This window comes from Bombyx mandarina, chromosome 01 (genome assembly GCF_030267445.1).
Source record: "Bombyx mandarina strain Sakado chromosome 01, ASM3026744v2".
In the NCBI taxonomy this organism is placed as follows: Eukaryota; Metazoa; Arthropoda; class Insecta; order Lepidoptera; family Bombycidae; genus Bombyx; species Bombyx mandarina.
The window spans coordinates 5820031-5840810 of record NC_143208.1 but is presented as its reverse complement, the minus strand read 5'-3'; the positions used below and the strand labels follow the sequence as shown (position 1 = coordinate 5840810).

General features: G+C 36.9%; 2 protein-coding genes across 2 annotated transcripts in view; both read left to right on the top strand.

Moving 5' to 3' along the window:
- Window positions 1–19909, top strand: part of LOC114240293 (myomesin and myosin binding protein) — a 30472-nt gene extending 10563 nt beyond the window's left edge. The window contains exons 2-4 of the mRNA XM_028170770.2: window positions 13875–14084; window positions 14412–15866; window positions 16418–19909. Coding sequence (XP_028026571.2) covers window positions 14015–14084; window positions 14412–15866; window positions 16418–17985 — 3093 coding nt within the window. The 5' untranslated portion in view covers window positions 13875–14014 and the 3' untranslated portion in view covers window positions 17986–19909. The remainder of the gene's footprint in view (window positions 1–13874; window positions 14085–14411; window positions 15867–16417) is intronic.
- Window positions 18132–19909, top strand: S-Lap (leucyl aminopeptidase-like protein). The gene has a single exon (XM_028170771.2). The coding sequence runs from the start codon at window positions 18132–18134 to the stop codon at window positions 19809–19811; it is 1680 nt and encodes a 559-aa protein (XP_028026572.1). The 3' UTR covers window positions 19812–19909.
- Window positions 19910–20780: the final 871 nt, after the last annotated feature.

The window sequence follows — 20780 nt, the reverse complement described above, 5'->3', positions numbered from 1 at the left end:
ATTATTTTAAGTTCTTTTGTTTATTGCTTGATGGGTAGACGAGCTCACATACGGCTCCATACCCACTTTGACAATCCTATTTTCTTTAACACCCCATTTCATAATGATAATGTAACGAATGTAATTTGATAATAATAATTATTATTATATTCTTTATTAGAGCCATATACCTATTAGGTTAAGTCGGCTATTAAGTAATAAACAAAATAAAAATAACACATTTAAACACAATTAAATATAAAACTTAAACAAATACACAAAAACACTTTTTTGTGTAATTACCTACTGGTGGTAGGACCTCTTGAGAGTCCGCACGGATAGGTACCACCGCCCTGCCTATATCTACCGTGAAGCAGAAATGCGTTTCGGTTTGAAGGGTGGGGCAGCCGTTGTAACTATACTGAGACCTTAGAATTTATATCTCAAGGTGGGTGGCGCATTTACGTTGTAGATGGGCTCCAGTAACCACAGTAACCACTTAAAACCAGGTGGGCTGTGAGCTCGTCCACCCAAATGGTGCGCATCGATCAGCTGCCTCTACATTTCATTGCCGATTCACGACATATGAATCTGCTAAAACGCCAAGTAATTGTGCCTAACTTAGTAAATATTGTTTTTCGTGGGTAGTTGTTATACTTAATTTGACTTCAGGAAAGTTTTCTGTACACCATGTATATGAGCGCCTGGGGAAACGGACGGAGGCCTTCGAGCTTAACCAAAGCAAAGCAAAGCCAAATCGTTGAGGAATACCGTAGATTCTTAGCCTCAAAACCGCTTAAATTTATGATAGAAAAACCTAACAGCGAAGTTCCTGGGTGCATTTTACTACATTTAGGCCCTCATTAAAGGCACACCATCAGTCCAGAAGAACAGATGAACTCAGCAGGAGTCTATCGTTGAGGACTTGTTCAAATTTGTGAAGAAGAAATAGGGCTCAGGAAACCCTGAATATGGAAATAGCGAGGAACAAAGGGTGTGTGTGATTTTATTGTTACAGAAAGTTGTGATAATGTCTAAAATCTAATATTTATCAGAAGTGCACCTGTCTTAATGTGTAGTACCTACATAAATTGTTCTCGAGCGTAATTTCATAAAAACAATATAAAATTTTGTTGAAATAAAAACTTTTTGGACGTGAATAATGCATATCCTGCTTCGTGGTTAAAATATGCAAATTAAGTACAAAATTAGTTATTTATTAAAATTTTCAAGAATATCATGGTTCTCAAAGGCTTTTTTGTTATAATGCAGGAAACAATTTTTTTGGTCGGACGCAAAATGACAACAGTGTTAACATGTGACAATGTTAACAGATCCTAGTGCCCGCAATGTAACCTAACCTAACACTGGACAAGTGTATAATCTATGCACTGGACTGTTCATGCAATCACTGAGTTAATACCATAGATTATACACTTAATATATTCGGTTAATACTCAGTGATCGCTAGTCTTCAATCTTTGAATTAATGATAATGTCTCTACAACGTTCGTAGACGAATATTTTAAACTATTTTCGTCAAACTTACTTTGCATACGTTAACGAATTTATAGTTATTTTTATACAAAAATACAATATAGCTATAGTTATTTATAGTTATAGTTTATTATCGTATAATTTATTGTCAACAATTACGCAATTGATTAATCACTCGCGTAAACCATGACATGATAATTGGCTCAAACCCAGTTTTCTTTTGTTGTCGTATGCAACGACCCATCGTATTCTAATGTGTCTATATTTTATTTTAATAGTAATAAAAATGCTCATTTTTGGTTCATTTGCTTTAAAATCACACTTTGTTTTATTGCTTAGGAGGGTGGACGAGCTCACAGCCCACCTGGTGTTAAGTGTAAATACGCCACCCACCTTGAGATATAAGTTCTCAGGTATAAGGTCTCAGTATAGTTATAACGGATGCCCTACCCGTCAAACCGAAACGCATTACTGCTTCACGGCAGAAAAATAGGCGGGGTGATGGTATCTACCTGTGCGGACTCACAAGATGTCCTAACACCAGTAATTACGCAAATTATAATTTTGCGGGTTTGTCTCTTGTTAGGGAAACAAAACGTATACATATATCGTTACTGTCATAAGAAAGGCGAATTGAAATGTCTGATTTTATCTGTCTCTAAAAATTTGCTACGTTCAGATATATTGAATCGAACAAACAAATGAAAAATTATAACATGTTTTCGTTTTCCCGAGCTATTTTGGAACCGTTGCCCACACACGTGTTGCACAGGTAGAATTATGCGGTGCCAGTTGTTTCTAGGTGAGTGGGATATTAATAAGAACACAGGTCTATATTAAACACACTTCACATTCACGAGATCGCATCAAATTACATCGCGGCATTTGTAAATAGCTTGTTTATGTGTATCATTTTATTTTTCTTTAAACCAGATTAATTAAATTAAATGTTTGAAATGGGGAATAATGATAATTAGTCTTTAGTACCTAGTTTACAGAAATCGAAGGTAAGCCGTAATAGAGCAATTAGGTTCCGTCGTTCAGGCCAAACATTAGTACCTAACATATAAAACTATACAGAAATGTTGTTAATCTCTCAGGACTCACAATATACACAACATAAATAGTAAAATAACTAGTAAATAATGAGCAAAATATACCTTTCTGAACTTTCTTTTAATACTTTTGAAGGTATCTTAACATTTTTCCCCACTTATCTTGCTATATTTTTTCAAATTTCAATTTTAATAACATTTTTTTTAAAATAAAACCTGAAATAATAAAAGAATAAATCTTTGAATGAAGAAAATATTGTGCACGTGTTGAGTACGTAATCAATAAAGCCCCATAATCGTACAAGTTACATGACAACAGACATTTTAGTTATTAAGCACCGAAGCGTTTTAAAACGCAAAACGAATCAAATAATTATTTCACACAACAGAACTGATGTGAAAATTATGGTCCTACTCGTAAATGCAGGAATTCTGTGCAAAAGAAGGTCACACGCATTGCGCAAAGGGTTACTCATTGAATACCATCATGTTTTAGTCAGCGAACCGAATGTTTCTGGCATAGAGTGGTGGGCGGCTCGACTGTTTTTTTTCTTTTACGACGAAAATATCGACCACCTACAGCCGAGTGCTGGCAAACATCGAGTATTCATATAGCGATCGCTGCAACGTACACGATTACATTTTGAAAATATTAAACTTTTGTTGATATTCTCCACTTTCGCTAAATAATTTCTCTATATATACATATTGACGCTTGAAAGGCAAACGTGACTAAGCGACAATGCGTGAACTTTACAGTAGACTAATTTAAAGTTGAAATACCTATAAACAAAATGTATTTTAACGAATCTAGCTGTAGTATAATCTAGCTAGTAGCTGTAGGATTGAAATGATTTTAATAGACCTAGAAATATATTTTTTTTGCGCATCGAATATGGTTATTGCCTATCATTTATGTACAAAGCAGTTATTGTCATGTTTGCCTTTCAAGCGTCGATATATGCTTCTGATTTATTACAGTAATGAAATCTCTTCTGACTTACTAATTTGAAGAGAGTTGATGTATGCAACCGTCGTATTTAACTTAATTAATGACATTTGACTTTTCCACTTCATGTTGAGAATGAGGTGGTAAAATAAACAATTACTTCGTGATATGTTGTTTTACGGGCTCCGGTAACCACCAGATGGAAAATGTTCATCTAATGACCTAATGACAATCTAATAATCATCAACGTTCTTATAAAAACAAAAACCATGTTCCCACAATTTCTTAATCGAGAAAAGTGTATCACCACCTGTGTTTTGTTTTTGTTTTTCCTACGTAGTTATCACATCGCTATATTGACGTAGCGTTCCGACGCTGACTTCAAGTGTTTCCTGATTAATTGGAGGCCTAGATCGTCGAACATAAGTGATTGGAATTGGAAAGGTCTTACAAAATCATTGAGCGTGTAATTAGTAGTGCATAAGATGTGCACTTCTAAAGTAATGAAGGTGAAAGGGACTAGACATTTACATCGCTCAGGAAACATTTAGTATTAACATTAAATATTAGTCGTGGCCATTATTCTGACTACTTATTCCTGAAATAAAGCTTTCTCATACACATTACACGATTTCCGTTTTTTAGGTAAACTTTTATGTTCTAAAATTTACAAAACAAAACTCTACGATAAATAGTACTTGCGAATAGTTGCGTCTCAATCTCCACTGTCTTGTTGACAGTAAATATACGAGTATATTCAAATTAAAACCTTATGAAACGACTTATTAATTAATTGAAATTAGAAAACGTTGTGTTTTGGTACGACCTAATTATAATTTTTTCTACAAAATGGCGACACTGGGCGTTATAAAGACGTTTTAGTTACCGAGACCCTAACAAATCACTGTAGGCCATATATTTTATCGAACGTACAAGCATAATTCTAAAATAAAAAAAAATAAAAAAAATATGTAAATAATATAAAAAAAAAGTTTAAAACCATTAGTGATCACTGCGGGGTCGCTATGTTTTTTTTTCGAATTTTTGTTTTGTTTCTCTATTATTTCACAGTAAATTGTAGCTCAATGGATTACTACATCTTTAGCTTTTCTTATGGCAAGATCGCAATTGATTCTTTCATTTGTAAGATACCATGTCGCATTCACTATCATCATGACGGTTTTTGATTGAGATATTTGAAAGGTTTAAATATTGGAGTTGAAAACGATACCCCACAATTGGATGCCATAACCCCAAATGGGCTTAGCGGATTTGTAGAGCAACAGCTTGTTTTCAACGGACAACTGAGACTTTTTAATAAGAAGCCAATACAATTTACGTAGGTATATTAAGACGCTTGGTGAAAAAATGTTTTCTCAGATTGCGGAATCTCTATATTGCTCAAGGTGAGTATAGGACAAATTTGTCTATTAAGGCTTTTCAGAAATTTATGTGAAGCTTCTTTTGGATCGTCACCCATGAACATTACGGCAGTGACATTAGCAAATGTTCCCATTATCGTACCATCAGTTTCAGATAAATCAGATGTGCATAATATATAAAGTGGAGCCCGATGACACTGCCTTTGGGAAATGAAATATTTAAGTTTTTACTTTTTCATTTCAGATTTTTTTATTTTTGCGACGTAAATGCGCGAAACGGCTAGTCCATTCACATGGGTGCTCCAATAGAAATCTGATACTTGTTGGATTGACAAACTATGAATAAAGAAAAAAAAACAAAGCAAGAGCTATTTGCTTAAAGCAACAATAAACACAATCGTAAAATAAAAACCACAGTCACATAAATCTTTTAGAATTTTAATTTTCCGTTCTCTGCGGTATTCGCAATGTAAACAAAAATTACAGCTGCGGATATCGTTGTGCGGTGATTGGAACCACCGTGCTCGATGCGTAGTTATAACTGGAAACTGTAAAAACAACGATTAAATCAAAATATTTGGATAAGATCAAAGACTAATGTGAACGCATGTAATATTGCAACATCACTACACTATCAACTATCAATGCAATGTACTCAATCTTTCTGCATTCGCCCTCTTGAACTGTTTGACCATTCTCGGGGACGCTCGGGCAATTATTCTCAAACGCCCAGAGTTAGCTGTCGCGTCTGGCCACATACTGTGGTGAAGCTAGAAAGAGCATCCAGGCCAACACCACTCGCTCGAGCATTTTTTGAACATTTAATGTAAAATAAGAGTTTGTTCCAGAGCCTTCGCAGCAAGAAGACATTCTAAAAACTTGCATACGTATGATACGGTCATGACTTATGCAAGTATACCTGTCGAATGCGACGAAGAGTTGGACGTGCAACCTAACCCGCAGACACAAAACCTCTGAGTTTGCGTTGCTTGAGGTGACCGTCTGAGCACCATGTTTCCTAGGGAATGTGAATCTCCATGATGACTTGGAGCTTGACTCAGTCAGTAAGTATCTACAGTCGGCATCATTGCGCCACTTTGAACAGGCAGCACGACATGAAAACCCTGTTGTCGTGGCCGCCGGGAATTACATACCCGATCCTGTAGACCGAATGATAAACAGTCGACGTCGCCCTAAACCAGTCATTACAGATCCTCCCGATCCATTAAGGGTGCTTTTAGGTGCCACAAGCATCGGTCACCGTCCTCGTCGAACGCTTGCGACGAAGGGCTCGACGAGTGAATTAACCCATAGACACAGCCCACTGAGTTTCTCGCCGGATCTTCTCAGTGATCGTGATTCCGATCCGCTGGTGGTTCAGTGAAGCACTGCTCTTGCTAGGGATAGTGTTAGCAATTTCTCTCAGTTCGTAGCTGGAATACTTCTCGCAGTTACTAGCGATTAGGTAGGGAGAAAAAGCGTTTAGTTTTACTGAGTAGGAACTACACAATTAATATTAAGAACTCGTAGGTACATCTAACATATAATCAAAATAAACATATATGATAAGATCGGTATTATTCGATCGATTAATCGGATTGGTAATATTCGAAATTATACAGACTTTAAATTGTTCGTAAATTTTTCTTCACATTTTTTTAACTAATATATATGCAAACGAATATACAATCTTCATAACAGAAAATGTTCTCCATCGTCGCCTTAATATCCTAACAACCTGTCAATTATCAAATAAATTTCATCTCTGAGCATTCGTTCTCTCTCAAGCGAAGTTAATTTCCTGCAATCTGATCTTTTCATCCTAGATTAAATTCAAGCATTGGAATATTGCCCGTTAACTTGGCATTTGTTCAAGCTATTTTGCGTTGTTCTGAGGTGATCCTCTAAAATTATTTTGATGTTTTGTCACGAATAGCATCGGGTACTCAGCAATGGAATGTTACATAGATCACACAAAAGAGAAGCAGAACGTTAAATTTCTTTAAAACGAAGCAATTATATCCAAACAGTATTTTAAAAAGAGCTATCTGGTTCACAAGCGACATAATATAATATACTAAAAGCTTTTCGGCGAAACCAGTGTGTTGTTTGATTGATACGGCACGCAATTAAATCAATATCAAATTAAATGTGCATTCAATCACGTATTATTGTCGCACTAGTGTGTCTGCGTCAGTTTGCTCGTTAAAATTACATTTATTATTGAATTCTATTACCAAAAAATACGGTTGACTAGGCACAGGTACTTACTAATGTACCTATTTAAAATGTAACCTTATTTCAATGCCGTTTTATTCTTAATCACAAAAATTTTCGGATATATGAAAAAATAAAAAAGTACCGAATACTTATTTTAATGTTTACATTTTATCATAATTATTATTAAAGTTCAAAGCTAGCTTTGTGTTAGAAAACTTATTAGGATGGATGTGCTTATTGCGCATATGTTACGAAATTGTATGTATTTAAAATATCACACTAGGCAAACGTTAAGTGATTAAGAGACTTCCAACCATTACGAATTCTAATGGAAAGTGTAATTCAAAGGTACGGCTCGATATCTAAGTAACATAGTTCAAAGGACCTGTTTAATCCCTTATTAGAATTGAAAATCGCATATCAAGCACCCTGCACCCTGGAGGTGGTAATATTTTAGAGGGTTTTTTAATGAACAAATCGAAATCTTAAAACCGAATTTTAAAGCGAAATTAAAAACATGAATGTTGTTATCGAATGTTCGAATGTTTGCAATCTCAAATTTGTTTTGAAATTCTAATAGCAATAATGTTTTATACTTTTTATAAGTAGACAATACCTCAGTTAAATCATTACCAATAATAACAACCTGCATACAGCTACTCATTTTGAGACGTAAGTCTTGTACTGCATCAGCCGTTGTCCTACCCTTCAAATAAACACCTGTAGCAATAAACTACGATATTCTGTATGAACTATTTTATGTATTTTTTTAATGAGCTTTATGCCTGCCTCGGTGAAATATCGTCGTAAAATTTAATACAAGTATACTGAGTCTCATCTTACAACTATTAGGCAAGGAACATTTCATAAAAGAGAAATAAAGGATTTAATGAACTTTAACTCCTTCAAAGTTGAACCGCATGCAATGTTTTACTCCATCAGCTACGAATTCTCGCAAAGTATAATTCAATCGAATAAGATTAATTTTTACGTGTGTACCTACCCTTAAACTAAAAACCTAATCAGTCTCATAGGCTGACTTTGAAGTCGTCGTGACCTAAAGAATAAGACGTCCGGTGCATTCGAATTGAGCGATGCACCGGTGTTCGAATCTCAGGCGGGTACCACTTTTTCTAATGAAATACTTACTCAACAATTGTTCACGATTGACTTCCACGGTGAAGGAATAACATCGTGTAATTAAAAACAAACCCGCAAAATTATAATTTGCGTAATTACTGGTGGTAGGACCTCTTGTGAGTCCGCGCGGGTAGGTACCACCACCCTGCCTATTTCTGCCGTGAAGCAGTAATGCCTTTCGGTTTGAAGGGTGGGGGCAGCCGTTATTACTATACTTGAGACCTTAGAACTTATATTTCAAGGTGGGTGGCGCATTTACGTTGTAGATGTCTATGGGCTCCAGTAACCACTTAACACCAGTTTTTTTTTTTTTTTTATTGCTTAGATGGGTGGACGAGCTCACAGCCCACCTGGTGTTAAGTGGTTACTGGAGCCCATAGACATCCACAACGTAAATGCGCCACCCACCTTGAGATACAAGTTCTAAGGTCTCAAGTATAGTTACAACGGCTGCCCCACCCTTCAAACCGAAACGCATTACTGCTTCACGGCAGAAATAGGCAGGGTGGTGGTACCCACCCGCGCGGACTCACAAGAGGTCCTACCACCAGTAAAAAACCACCAGTTGGGCTGTGAGCTCGTCCATCCATCTAAGCAATAAAAATAAAACTACTTTGCCGAGACTAAAACAATATAGTTGGATTTTATTTCTTCAAATGTTGTTTACCCATCAATCATCAGCATTTTATATATCTATAGGTATGTGAGAATAAAGAAGTAAACTAAATCAGTTAAGTGCCATTTTCTAATTACTTTATGTAAGGCATAAGCCTTCGAAAACAAAATTCACAGGCCTGCCTACATTATCAAAAAATATTTCTTAATTAATAAATACAGTAAGGATATTCAAAATCCTTTAAATTAAACTATTTTTTTTTTTTATATTTTTAGAACTCTACATTTGTTAGGTTAGATGTGTTAAGTGGTGACCAGAGCCCATAGACATCAACAACGTAAATGCCACCACCCACCTTGAGACGTGAATTTTAAGTCTCAGTTTTTGATTACCACGGCTGTCCCACCCTTCAAACCGAAAGCATTACTGGTTCACGTAAAGAAATAAATGAATATATGCCCTATCGCAAATCAGCAATGTTCACATTCGTGTGAGTTTAATAACGTGGATTTCATGTTGTTTTACTGTGTACTAAGTCACCTTGGCGACGAGTAGTGGTCATACTAGGTATTTGTGCTCTGGCGATGCTCCAACGAGATATAGGTCGGCGCGCGCGCGATTACCATCTCGTCATCATCATACTTTTCATGCAAAGCTATCCTGATTTTGAAAGCTATCTAATTGTATCACTAGTTACCTGTGCGAGATATTTTTGCACAGTCGAGTCATATACATTTATAAATGGAACGGTGAGTCTCGCTAGCAATGACGCCATACTTCTACAAAACAACATGAACACCTGAACGAAATTAATACTGACCTTCCTATGTTTAAATAATAAACAATAAATTCACTTAACTCAGCTAATACATTCTATTATATAAAGTACTAGCGACCCGCCCTCGCTTCGCTTCGGAAACATTAAAACACACATGAAACCAAAAAAATAAAATAAAAAAAAGAATTAAAAAAAAGTAGCCTATGTTCATCAGGGACAATGTCGGCTTCTAATGGAAAAAGAATTTTTCAAATCGGTCCAGTAGTTTCGGAGCCTATTCGAAACAAACAAACAAACAAATCTTTCCTCTCTATAATATTAGTATAGATGTTGTTGCACGTGCATTTGCAAAAGGATCGTTGAGAAAACTGCACTCATTTTAATTTTCGATATCCTCATCAAATACAGAAGCGAGAAATTCCACGAACCGCGAACACTTCGTCGCACAAATTAGTTGAATATATTAGGCATCTCTTCATGAGGCTGCATAAATCATTTATGTAAAATTTAATTGATCCCGAACAGCTACTGCAAGGATCGAAAAGATTTTGAAATTATTTTTAACGTACAATATAAATACTCCTATATTTAAATAGATTTTCTTAATCTATATCTATACTAATATTATAAAGGGAAAGATTTGTTTGTTTGTTTGTTTCGAATAGGCTCCGAAACTACTGGACCGATTTGAAAAATTCTTTTTCCATTAGAAGCCGACATTGTCCCTGATGAACATAAGCTACTTTTTTTAAAAAAAAATTAATTTTTTTTTTGGTTTCATGTGTGTTTTAACGTTTCCGAAGCGAAGCGAGGGCGGGTCGCTAGTTACGAAATATATATAATTTCGTAATTATGGACGACGTTATAATATAATATGTCTTTATCAATATTATTTTTGAGAATAATAATTAAAAAAATATATTTAAAACAGCTAAGTACTACGTTCTGCGCTGTGTATTCACCGTTTTTATTTTTAATTAACGACTATTGATTTTTTAAGTATATAATCTCCTTTTATGTGAAAAACAAGACAAAAAAGATCATGGAAGATATAAAATAAATCTAAATCTTGAGGTATGAGTGAATATGGTTGAATTTCGATTATTGATCGTATGCGAGTCATGAACCAATAAATCTAAGTTTTTGCTTGCTAATCGCTGTAGGTACTTTTGAAAATCGATCTGATTATTAGAATCGAGTAACGTAATGGATGAAGTCTTTCGGCATGTAATGGTTGAAAGGATTCTTTCCCTACCCAAGATCACAATACAGTAGCCATAACTTTGCCGGCTGCAGGAACAACTCGGAATTTCTATATTGACGCAGAGAATGGTGGTTTCCCAAATACGCTTTGTCGATTAGACCCGACATCGAAATAATAAGTACACACTTTACGCTTCCAAACGTAGTCTCTTTCACTTTTCGAGGTTTAATATCTACGGTATAAAAGACGCAATAGCATACTTTAATATTTTGTTACAAACACTACTTAAAATGAAATACAAATTATCCCAAACAATTTGCATAATTAGGCTTTAAAAAAATTAAAAAAGAATTACCTAACCAGCCATCTAATTGGTAAGTTTTGACAAACCTAGCAAAATACGTTAGTAAGATGGATTAACGATTTATGTTAATTCAAGATAAATTTACAATTATCTAATTATCATTTTTCAAATTAATAATACACCAACAAAGATATTGGTCTCTCTGTTCTTCATTGACTATTTTTAGACAGGCAGATCAATGTTAACCGCAATAACAAAGTAAGTATCAGTATCTTATATTACATTAAATTTGGTAAGCTGGTAATCTGACGAACCCGCAATGCCACATAAAATTGGACTTATTGACCGTTTGTACAATTGTTATTCATATACCTATTTTAATAAGGTAGGTCAAACTAGAAATATTTTTTTTTTGCTTGGACGAGCTCACAGCCCACCTGGTGTTAAGTGGTTACTGGAGCCCATAGACATCTACGACGTAAATGCGCCACCCACGTTGAGATATCAGTTCTAAGGTCTCAGTATAGTTATATTATATTATTATCATTATAGTTAGTAACTGTATGTCTCTTGAAGTGAGCTTTAATAGTACCTAGTACGTGGATCATGATTTCCCGCTAAAAAAAAGAAACTTTCATTTAGCTAGAAACATCTCCTCTAACCTAGTTTTATTCTGAAACATTAAAAATAGTTAAATCTAGAAACATTCGAATGTATGTGTTTGTTGCAAAATGTATGTAAAACGCGTGGGAGATTGTTGAAGTACTTTTGAAGGCGAACTTGCATACCAGTTCAGTAAATAAAATCAATCAAACCGATTTAAAATTAGCGTTTATTTTTTATTCTTAACTGAAATTGCGCTTGCAGTAAACTGAAATTAGTAGGTAACAAGACACCGTATTAATATATTAGTGAGCGAGTGAACCTGACTCCATGAGAATTTCCCATGAAGTAGTTGACGTTATTGAAAAACATATGGTGACCAAGTTTACAAATGTAAAGTGACGATTATCGCAGATAATATCAACTGCACGGCTCGCCAGTGATATAAATAAATAGTACCCACTTACTAAATTTTACGACATATTAATAAGATATCTAATATACACTGGTAAAATCATCTTATTTAATTCAATTTTTAATCATTCATAAAATCGTTTTTTTTTATGAGGGATTATTGATTGCCCGGAGGCCTTTTCAGATTCATCAGGAAAGATGGATGAGCAGGGTTTTAGTCAGGAGGGGTTTGCTAACAGCTGTCTGAGCCCCTCCAAAGGAGACCTAACAACTCAAGAGCAGCTGCTTCGCAACCTGCTGAGAAGATCCAGCGAGAAACTCAGCGGACTGATGTTTAGGTTAGGTTACACGTCGAACTATTTGCCGAATGCGGGGAGTACGGTTACCTTGCTCCCTAAGCCTGCTCCTAGTGTTAGAGCTGAAGGCGTCTAATGCAAGCGTTATTGGATCTGATAGATCCGTCAGGACATGTCTAGGGCGTCGACGGTGACTGGCTCCTGTGTGGATAGGATTCGGGGAGTAGTCAGCGGCGGCAACGATCAGGTGTTTATCATGACGCAGAGCCTTATCGAAGTACCGTTCCGACGCTGTCTTCATGTGTTGCGGATCGATTGGAGGCCCAGATCGTCGTGTAGGTCGTTGTTCCTCACGAACCAAAGACCACCGACGGCTAAGCTGCAAAAGCGGGATCATAGATTGTAGCGGATTAAGGGTGTCTATGTGTGTGTATAACACCACACTCGCGTAAGTCATGACAGATTTTATGCAAGTTTGGAAAGTCTCGCTACCTATGTTCCGAAGGTACATTTTACTTCGCATACAAATCATAGAATAAAGTCTGTCGAGAATTAACGCAGCGCGGTTCCAGATTGATTTTTTATGCGGGCGGAATGTCATCGATGCATCCAGGTATTGGTTGACCGAAGAGGGTGATCGGGGGTATCATAAAAAACCCTTTTCTGACTTCTTACTCTTTGGAAATTCGATTGAAATATTATTTCTATGATATTTTTATGCTTAAAATACCTATATAAGCAAATATAACATAAATATACACATTAAATAATGAACACAATAAAAGTACTAAAATATTTGCTATTCATGTATTACATCTATGGAGGGTAGAGGTAAGGAGAATCATCTCATACGAGAGAAAAGTTGAAAAGTGTCCAGCTGTATGATATAGATAACAGTTCCAAAACCTCTCACAATCACGCTGGTGTAGATAAAGGGTATGGTATGAACGTAGCAATTCCACAATTGCAAAGCGTAATGCAAACAAACGTTTTATTAACATTTCATTTTATGAAAACGCAGCCCTCCATAATACATCAGATAATTATGTAAAGTATATGCTAGTGACATCTGTTTCCCACATGTACAAATTTTATAAAAAGATCAAGCTACGACATCTATACTTCTTCGTTTGAAGCGGGACTGTATTTGTAAAAATAAAATACCCACATTACTTTTTCAATTTTGTTACGCTTCAGTTATGAGTTTGTAATTTTAGATTTAGGCGCTAGATGTCACTAAAAATTTTCATTGCTCCTGAAAACATTTACATCTACAAATATAATATATGCATTTCCAACTGTAAGTTCCGGTTTATAAATGGCTGCTTTAAAAATAATTTTGGCACCAAATGTATTCAAATGAAAGAATGCTTAAACCAATAAGCCAAAGGCCATATCCGTTCGACATATAGTAATAAAAAGCAATCGATTAAACAGATCAAGATCGCATCTGTGCGGGCGTACGACGCAGCCAGACACAGGCCCCGAAGTTATTCCCAGGGTGGGAGCAGGTGCGGGGTCGGGGAGGGAGGAGCGCGGGCGTCGCGCTCAGTGTGTCGGCGCGCGTCGCCGCCGCGATGGGCAACCACTATTCCGCCTCACACAATGCATTCAAGCCCAGGAAGAACGTTCATTGGAAATCTGCAGGTAATCATCGTCACACAAATATCTACCAAAGCAATTACTTCACGCCTCCCTTCCTAATACCTAAGTGTGATTATAAATGAGGCCCCTCCTGTGTTTCTATTTTTAAAAAGACTGCGCGCTTCGATTTCTAACGCGTGGCACAACAAAACAAATCGTAAGACAGTACGCTTTCGTGTAACGATTATCATGCGTCTAATTTTGAAAGAGGTTCGCCAAATGACTGCGGGTCGGTAGCTACGTGACTACCGCGAAAGGTTAACGTTCGATTAGTAAATTTAAATCAAAACCTAATCGTATGGAGCTCTTACTGGCGTTTTCGTGTTACAGGAAGACCCGCACCACCAGGTAAACCACAGATAATACCAATACTATCCGACGATGAGCCGAATGCAATTACATTAAAATGGGCGCCGGCGACGCACGACGGAGGAGCGCCTTTACGAGGATATCAGGTCGAATGTAACAGGTTAGGATCAACAGAATGGATACGCACTGCACCACCAATCGTATTGCGGCCCGAACTGGTACTAACAGGCCTCGAACCACCACATAAATATCAATTTAGAGTTGCAGCTCTGAACGACGTCGGTCGCTCTAACTACAGTGAGCTTTCAGACGTACTCACAGTTAGTTCCGATCGAGCGTCGCAGGAACCTCCGGTTTTTATTAAGCGTTTGGAGGATGTCACTGCTTTAGAAAACGATAAAGTAGAATTCCATGTCACTTTTAGTGGTATACCGTCTCCTACGATTGCGTGGTTCAAAGACGACTACGAGATATTTAGTAGTAGGAGAACCGCTATAACAACAGATGAGTCGACAAGCGTACTTTTATTTCATCAAATATTACCCAGCGACGAAGGTGAAATTAAATGCACAGCAACTAATCGTGGCGGACACGCTGTTACCAAAGCTCGTCTTTGCTTAGAAGCTGCACCGAAATTACGTTACCCCCGCCAGTATGAAGACGGGCTGCTTTACGAAATAAACGAAACAATATTTTTAAAGACAACGATAGTTGGAAAACCGACCCCTACCATAGAATGGCGCCACGATGGCCACCCTATTATAACGGACGATCGAATCGAAATTTCAATCACTCCTAAATTCTCCGTACTGAAAATACATTCAGCTAAAAGAAGTGATCGTGGCGAATATCAAATACAAGCGAAAAACATTATTGGAGAAGATACAGCCGCTTTTCTAGTAACGGTCACCGCACCGCCAGATCCTCCACGAAATGTTTCGGTCACGAGACAAGTTGATAAGTCTGTCACATTAGATTGGGAGCCACCTGCAGATGATGGGGGATGCAAAGTTGGTAATTACATAGTCGAATACTACCGAACGGGGTGGAATGTCTGGTTAAAAGCTATAACTAGTCGCAAAACCAACGTCACATTATTTGATCTTATTGAAGGAAGTGAATATAAATTTCGAATTAAAGCAGAAAGTCCTTATGGTATGAGCGCACCAAGTTCTGAATCATCACCAGTTCGCATACCAGGGAGAGCCATAGATATGGATTTCCTGGCAGTGGAAGCCAGAATTATCAATGAGGCGTTAACGCGCGAAGATGGCGAGGAACCACGTATTTCACCGGCGCCAAGACGAAAACGAACTCGACTTCCACCACCATCGCCTTCACAAGAATTAAGTTCGAATTCTGTACCAGATACATCAAGACACGATCTACGACCTTCCCAAGCTCCAGAACAAAACGGTAGCAATGAGTTTATGCTCCTGCTTTACCCAGAAGTGCAAAAGCTGGCGGAAAAGACCGGTATGTATTATTTTCTATTAGTTAACTGTGAAACAAGTATTATGTTCTTCTGGTTCGCTTTACGCGCACTGTATAACAGCTACAATACTATTAATTACAGCTACAAGTAAAAAATCTAATAATACTTAAAAGACGTTTACTTGTACGAGTATTTGAACTAATAATAAGGTCGGCTAGAGCCCGGTATTAAGCAAAACAGCACGCGCCAATAATACCAGAAACAATAACGGCAGTTGTTGATCAGATTAAAGCACGAGCGAAGTTTGTTTAACAAAAACCAGAGCAGCAGCGAATTTTAGTGTTTATTTATGAAACAATCAATTAAACTAAACGTAACTAAGTCGAGTCCAGAAATGAATAGAAAACGGTAAACATAACATGTTTTACATTCGTTTCTATGTTTATACACGTTCATTCCATGGATGTTTATTGATTGTTTTCTCTGCACTAGCTACTGGCGAAATTCGGATGCTTACATAAAACAAATTACAAATGTATAAAACAAAAACAATATTCGTCTTTTAAATACATATTTAATTTTCATATTTCAGATGCGCGGTCTAAACGGGAGTCTTTCCAATTGGACTTGGATTCTTTATCACCGCCTCCACTATCACTTTCGGCACCTGATTTGAGCTCTAGATGTATTGTACCATTTAAGACTCTTCGTAATGCCGTAAGTACTACACAACTACTTCACGAACGTGCAATGGCTCGATTTTATAAAGCCATTGAAATGAAAGAGAAACAGACTAAAGACAAACAAAGTAAAACAAGTACAACTGTAAATAACATTCCGCTTAATGAACAAACTAAAAACAGCTGTAGTCGAGAAACAACAGCAAAAACTGTTGAGAAAATTAAAGGGCCAGAGATATTGATTGAAAGCGAGTTTGTAGACAATAATGTCTATAGTAATGACACGCAGCAGTTATCTCGTGAGTCGGTGGCTTCAGATGGAAAATGGCAACAAATTTCATTTGATGAAGATTATACTGCTAGTACTGTTTCAACTGATGGCGAATATTCAGACGAAGGTAGCTTTAACGGAGATATTGACAGGACTCAGTACTTAAATGAAGAAGAAACATACAATCCCCGAGGAAAAGTAGCTCACCCGGTTTCTACAAAAGACACTATCGTAGAAGAAGACGAATTTTCGGAAAGCCAAACACTTAAACCACTTCCTGACCCAAATTTTGTACCAAAGCCTATTCTGAAAAGGAGAGAAATTCCTGAACAATCACAGGCTCAGAATTTGATGCCTCCTAAATCTTTTGTATCAGCACCAAAAACAGAAGCTAAAAGACAAGAAAAGCTAACATTATTCAAAAAAATTACTAAAATGCCCGTACAAAAACCTTTCAATTTCCCCAAGATTTTGAGTAAAAATTCAATGAACAAAAAACAAAACACTTCTGAACCCGAAATCGAAAAAGTAATTAGTACAAATGAAAAGAATCTTGACAAAATAAATGACGAAGGTCGCACGGTCATTGACTATTACGGAAACATTGTTAAGGAATACGGAACCCATAAAAAATCAACACCAATTTACCTTAACACTGAAGATTTGAAGGAAGTAGCCGAAAAACAAAATATTGAAAGGACGAAGACGCAAAATGATGGAATTACTGAAACAAATACAAGCAGCCAAAGCAATATGCCAAAAACAATAATTCAAAATAAACCACAAAATCGTGTGGATAAAAACATCAAACAAAGAAAGCAAAGTTCTAATAACATCACAATGGATCGAAATAAAAGCAAACTAGAGGCGCCGCCATTTTCAGACAAACACAACCAAACACAGAAAAAGAGCATACCGCAAATTCAAACTGTTCTTAAGAAAACTGAACGGGCCACTATCGTTATTCCAATCAACTATCAAGAATTAGAAACTAAGGCTAAAAAGAAAGTGAGATCAATAATCGACTACACCGTTGATATGTGCCTTTTAATATTGGCTTTTTGGGTTTATTTATTTAAAGATGAAAGGTTAGCTATCCCCTTTGTAATACTTATAGTATATCGTCAGTTACAAGAAACAATTATCAAGAATATTCCACCTTGGTATAAACATTACACACCCAACTGGCTGAATAAGAAGACTTCCTGACCCTTTCCAAAAGACAAATTATGCTATTACTATTAAAATTTATTTATTATTATTTGTATGATGTGTGATATGTGAAATATTTATTGAATCTAAACTTTTATGTTTCGTTGTCGTAATACGTACTAATTATTGATATTAAAAATAAAATGAGTTTGTCTGGTAGGTCATGCATACACCTTAGATTGTTTCAGTATTATTTTTCAAAATTAAAAATGTTAGAATATTGTTTTTTTCGCAAAAGTCTAGTTTTGAAACATGTTCGATATATTTCTCAATTTAAAATACAACGTACTGACTGTGTGCCATACGGAACGCCACGCAAAATAAAGGATCCGAAACTTTGTGGTCATAAAGACAAAGGTCTTGTCTTGGGAGTTTATTATAATGAAAACGCCAAAGGTGAACCTGCCATTCTTACTGCAAGTGCACAAAAGTATGATAGAGAATCCGGTGGTAAACTTTGGAAAATGTTAAAATTATCACCGATCCCGAAATTGGGAGAATCAAGAATATTTTTCGACTTAGATCCAACATTTGCATTCGTAGCTGTATCTGGTCTTGGGTCAGAATGTTTAACGTACAATGTTAGTGAACAATTGGACGAAAACAAAGAAGCTATCCGAATCGCTGCTGGTGTGGGTGCAATATCTCTTCAACCACTGAATCCTAAAGCTATACATTTAGAATCCTTTGGAAATGCAGAAGCCGCAGCGGAAGGTGCATATTTAGCCAATTGGCAATTCGAAGAATATAAAAGTACGTTGGGCAAGAAAATTCTCCCTAAATCCCAAATTTATCTTCACGACGATTGTGATATAGATGGTTGGCATATAGGTCAAATGAAGGCTGAAGCTCAAAATTTAGCAAGGTATCTTCAAGAAATGCCCGCAAATATGCTGAACCCTACATCCTTTGCAAAAATTGCCGTTGAACTCCTATGTGAATTAGATATAAATGTAGAAGTTAAGACACAAGGATGGGCGGCCAGTCATGAGATGGGCGGATTTGTAGCTATAGGTAAATCATCGATTCAACCTCCGCTCTACGTTGAGATCAGTTATTACGGAGCAGGTGAGAAAACTCGACCAATTGTGCTAATTGGTAAAGGCGTAACTTTTGATAGTGGCAGTTTAGATCTCAAATCTCCGAAAGACCTTCGTTATATGAAAGGAGACATGGCGGGTGCTGGATGCATATTAGCCATAACCAGAACTGCGGCTAGACTTAAACTACCGATCAATATTCGAGGCATTCTTCCATTATGCGAATTAATGCCAAATGGAAACAGTCCCAAATTTGGTGACGTGGCATATAGCGCTAATGGAAAATCTTTACACATAAGGTTACCGTCTCGTGAGGGTCGACTTCTCATAGCAGACAGTTTGGTATATGCACGCAACTACTGGCCAAAACTTATTATAGATATAGGTACGATGTCAAAAGAACTAATTTATACTCTAGACGGAAGTGCTTGCGGTTGTTACACCAATAGCGATGAATTGTTTTGCTACCTTCAATCAGCGAGTAGTCAGACCGGTGATAGGATTTGGCGAATGCCATTATGGAAATTTTACGAAGATCGAGTAAGAGACTGCCATACGGCCGATGTTGCGAATACGGGCAGGGATGAGTTCGGCGATTCACCAAATTGTGCAGCTTTTTTAAAACAGTTCATTTGCGATACTAAATGGGTGCATTTGGATACTTACAATATCGCCTACTCCAAAGGACGCGATTTCCCATATCTTCGCCGCGGCATGACCGGTCGTCCAACAAGAACCATTCTCGAATTCATATTTCAGTTATTGGCTGACGCAAAACTGTAATTATTATTTAAAAAAACTGTTTTGATGTACACATGTAAAATTTGAAGTTTATATGGCCATTATCCTTTTCTTGAATACAAAACTGTTTTAAACTCAAAGAGTGGTTTTATTACATCTTGAAATATTAATCGTAGATAGAAAACACGAAAACTTGTCGACGTCGCCCAAAACACGTCATTTCGGATCCTCCCGATCCACTAACGGTGCTTTTAACGGTGCCACTAACGGTACCCCAAGCACCGGCCATTGTTCTCGTCGAATCCGTCGCTTGCGACCAAGGGCTCGGCGAGTATATTAACCCACAGACGCAGCCCACAGTTTCTCGCCGGATCTTCTCAGTGGGTCGCGTTTCCGATCCGGTGGTAGATTCTGCGAAGCACGGCTCTTGCTAGGGTTCATGCTTTTTTTTATTGCCCTTATAGGCTGACGAGCATACGGCCCACCTGATGGTGAGTGGTTACCGTCGCCCATGGACTTGCAATGCCAGGGGCAGAGCCAAGCCGTTGCCTACGAATGTCAGCAACATCGTCAGGTTTGTCTCGTGAGCTCACCTACTAGTTAAGATTACGCTGATAAGGTCTCTTTAGAGTCTAAAGAGCTAAGCTAACCTAAGCTTGATGGTCTAAAGTTTCGACCATCAGCTTAGGTAGAAAAAAAAACGAAAACTATAAGTCTCTTTAACCGTGAATTGAGATGAAAGTAGTCTTTCCAATTTTTTGAATTTAAACTTTCATCACAAATTAAATCCAACACGAGAGGTTAACAATAAGTCAGGGAAAGAACTTCTTTAGGTAACAACTGTATCATAAACGTTTTTAATTGTTTTATTAGTTTAACTGTTTCACTAGTTAGTTAGGTAGCTAGTTTTGATTAGTTTAATTTATATCTACTTAAATAGGTAAGCGGTTCATTTTACTTTAATATTGAACTGGATTTTGGAAATGAATGTTTGGAAAAGCATGAGAATAC

Coding starts and splice junctions, on each gene's coding strand:
- S-Lap (XM_028170771.2), top strand. CDS start 18,132: ATGAGTTTGTCTGGTAGGTCATGCATACACCTTAGATTGTTTCAGTAT.